At 39.6% G+C, this 3296-nt stretch overlaps 1 protein-coding gene across 1 annotated transcript in view; it reads right to left on the reverse strand.

Moving 5' to 3' along the window:
- Window positions 1–82: 82 nt before the first annotated feature.
- LOC109970330 (uncharacterized) overlaps window positions 83–3296 on the reverse strand; it is a 21116-nt gene continuing 17902 nt past the window's right edge. The window contains 1 exon segment of the mRNA XM_020617823.1: window positions 83–2360. Within this exon segment, the coding sequence (XP_020473479.1) occupies window positions 2219–2360 (142 nt within the window). The 3' untranslated portion in view covers window positions 83–2218.

Genomic DNA, 3296 nt, shown 5'->3' on the forward strand with positions numbered 1-3296 from the left:
ATTCTGTCTCTCACAGTTGAGGTGTACCTACGATGAAAATTACAGATCTGTCCATTCTTTGTAAGTGGGAAAACTTGGCAGTGTATCAAATACTTATTCGCCCCACTGTATATATATATAACCATGACGTTGTGAAATGATCCATTAAAGCTTTCAAACTTTCATTATGAGATACTGTTTCATCCTGTTTCTTTTCACAACAAGAAACAAAACAAGTCATTTCTATTTATTTTCACAATGTTGCACAGGATTGCATCAGAATCATTAGCTGTAATTCAGACTATCCCTATTTATTTCACAATTTTCCTAATAACTGATTGATTTAATCACAAGACTGGTGTGTGTTAACCAAGATAGACATACAACTAGTTGTGTGACTGGTTGTTGCTTTGATCTGGATGAGTGGGTAATCTATAACATAGCTGATAGTGTCTGTTATCATGTTCATCCTGACTGACAGACCACTGTGATATGCAGGGTCATTATGATGTAAAACTGTGTATTCTGCAATAAAAAAAATACTGCAATTCAATAAACATGACAGGAAAGAAAAAGCAGGATGAAACGACGACGATCCCACCGCTCAAACACACAGTATTTTCATGATTTGATTCCATATTTGGTCTATAGTGTGGTTAAGTATTTCATACTGTTTTACTAATTTAACTTATTTAATATTGAATGCTTTGTCTCAGTAATTTCTGCAATGATTAGTCAATCGACAGATAAATAAAACTATACTGATAATTGATTAATCGCTGAAGTTATTTATAAGTAAAAATATCAAACATCCCCCAGCTTTTCACTTGTGAAGATTTGCTGCCTTTTTTAGTCTTAAACTAAACAAACACAATAATAAAAGCCTTTTGCAGTTTGTACTTTAACAAAGTCATGTGCTTTGACTTTTTCAAGCCAGAACGTCTAGTGGTCAAGTTTACAGTGTCCACACTTGGTTATTTAAGGGATCGAAGGTAAAAAACCGTTGTTAGGGTGCTTGAGGTTACATGTGTCATTCATAAGAGAACACATTACATCATGATATGTAGTCACTATCTGACTACAGTGATATTCAAAGCTGCTGCAGTTGAAAAACTGATGGTAACAGCTTGTTCTCAGTGAGTATCCACCAAATATTTTTGGTCTTGTATAAATAACGGTCCTTAAAACAGATCAAATGTTAGCACAAATGCAAACCCAGTGAGGTCAAGCTGGACAAAATCACTGGTGCACCACAGTGAGAGAAAAATGCATCAAATGTCAGAGTAAAAAACTGGTTCGTTGGTTAACTTATAGGAAGTAAAAATAAAATTCATCATAGCTAATTGTGAACATGATTAGAAAATCCCTGGTAAGAATATGCAATAAAACAATATCAAAAACATGAAGTTTACATTTTCCATAAATTAGAAAGATTAAAAAGTGTAACTGCAGATTTTTAACTGATAAATCAGTGTTGAGGTAGAGACCTGAGGCCTGTATCACAGAGAGTTCACCAGCTGTCTTTGGGTTACCTGGCTTCACTGAGGCTAACACGGGTGACCTGGTAGGAACACCTGGCTCTGTAGTTGCTAAATGCTCATCGCTAACTGCATCTGTCTGTCACGTGCTCCACAGCTGGTCGTGTACAATGGGGCTTTAGAGCTTGTCTGCTAAAAACAGAGAGATGAAAATGGTTGGTTCTCTCTCTGACATAATTATCATGGCAGGCTCTACCGACATCTCAACTGCAACATTATTTCTTGTGCCTTCAGTGTCAGAACTCCCTGATTCCAGTGATCTAAGCGGTCAGTGGCTGGGCTGTTGGCACGTTTGGAGCTGATCTTCTGAAGTTAACCTGCTCCGGATTAGGTTATTGTGCAGCATCAGTTACGATTATGATACAAAAAAAACCTGAGTTAAACCCAAAGACGGCTGAATAACGGTCTATCTCGCTTCATGATACAAGCTTATATACTGAGTAACATTATTGTTTGATGACAGCACCATCATTTATCAGAGAAAACCTGAAAAAAAGCTAAATGTTTGGGCCTGCTGGTGATAGTGGATCATGGATGACTGACAACACACGAGATTAAAAGAGCTCATGAGCAAACACTTCTAACAATCAAAATGGTACTAAACTACATCTTTCAGAAAAACACTGGAGCATTTGAACTACTTGTTACTGCAGGGCAGGATAAGGCAGTAGGTTTACCACTGAAGATTCACTTCACAGTCGTCATTCACATTCAAAATAATCCTTCAGTGGGGCGAAGAGGTGACGAATTACGGGGACACTCCAGGAGCGACCCAGGACTTTCTGTCTTTGCATCCGGCCCATGTTGTTCACATCCGTGTAGTGTTTGGGGAAGCCAAAGATCCTAAAGGAGTCAATCACAGGGAAAATGTTATTAAAGTCTATTAAAGTACTATTTAAGGGTCTAGTGAGACCAATCACTGTATGTAAAGATGGACTGCCACTGTGCAAAACTGAATCCAAAACATCAAGAATATGTTGGCGGCCATCTTGTTTCTTTTATGAATTTAGTACCCAAATTCTGTGCAGTAGTGACCAGAGGTGGAGCCGCCGTATCAGGCGGCCAACTCAAGGCTGTCAAAATACACCCGTTTTTTACATCGTCATACCACTTGTACACAAATTAGTGTAACAATACTTACCTAAAATGACAAAAAATCACATTTATTTGATTTAAACTTTAATCCTTAGTTTGGCTCATGTCCCATCTGCTAACGAGGCCTGGGTTTATTACCTTATACTGCAATCAGCCACCAGGGGGCAATCGATTCATGCTGGCTTCACACCATGAGCCGCTCCTAACCATGTTTTGCCCCTCCATTCACATCCTGTTTCCTAGCAACAAATACGGATGCCAAAGCTGCAGTCCAAAGCTAGCATAACTGATAACGCGTACATTAATCCAATGACACATCATTGCAGGCATTCCCAGACTGAAACTGCACAATCTGGGAATGCCTGCAATGATGTGTCACTGGATTAAGGACTTCCTCACTAACAGGCCTCAAGTGGTGAGAATCGGAAGCTGCACATCATCCACACTGGTCCTGAACACAGGCATACCACAGGGCTGTGTGCTCAGCCCAGTTCTCTTCACTCTGTTTACCCATGACTGTGATGCCATTCACCCCACAAACACAGTAGTGAAGTTCACAGACAACACCACCGTAGTGGGTCTCATCTCAGACAATGATGAGACTCACTACAGAGAGGAGATCCAGCACCTGACAAGGTGGTGTTCAGATAACAATCTTGTCCTGAACACCAACAAGACTAAGGA

The sequence above is a fragment of the Monopterus albus genome, unplaced genomic scaffold (genome assembly GCF_001952655.1).
Source record: "Monopterus albus unplaced genomic scaffold, M_albus_1.0 scaffold194.1, whole genome shotgun sequence".
Taxonomy (NCBI): Eukaryota; Metazoa; Chordata; class Actinopteri; order Synbranchiformes; family Synbranchidae; genus Monopterus; species Monopterus albus.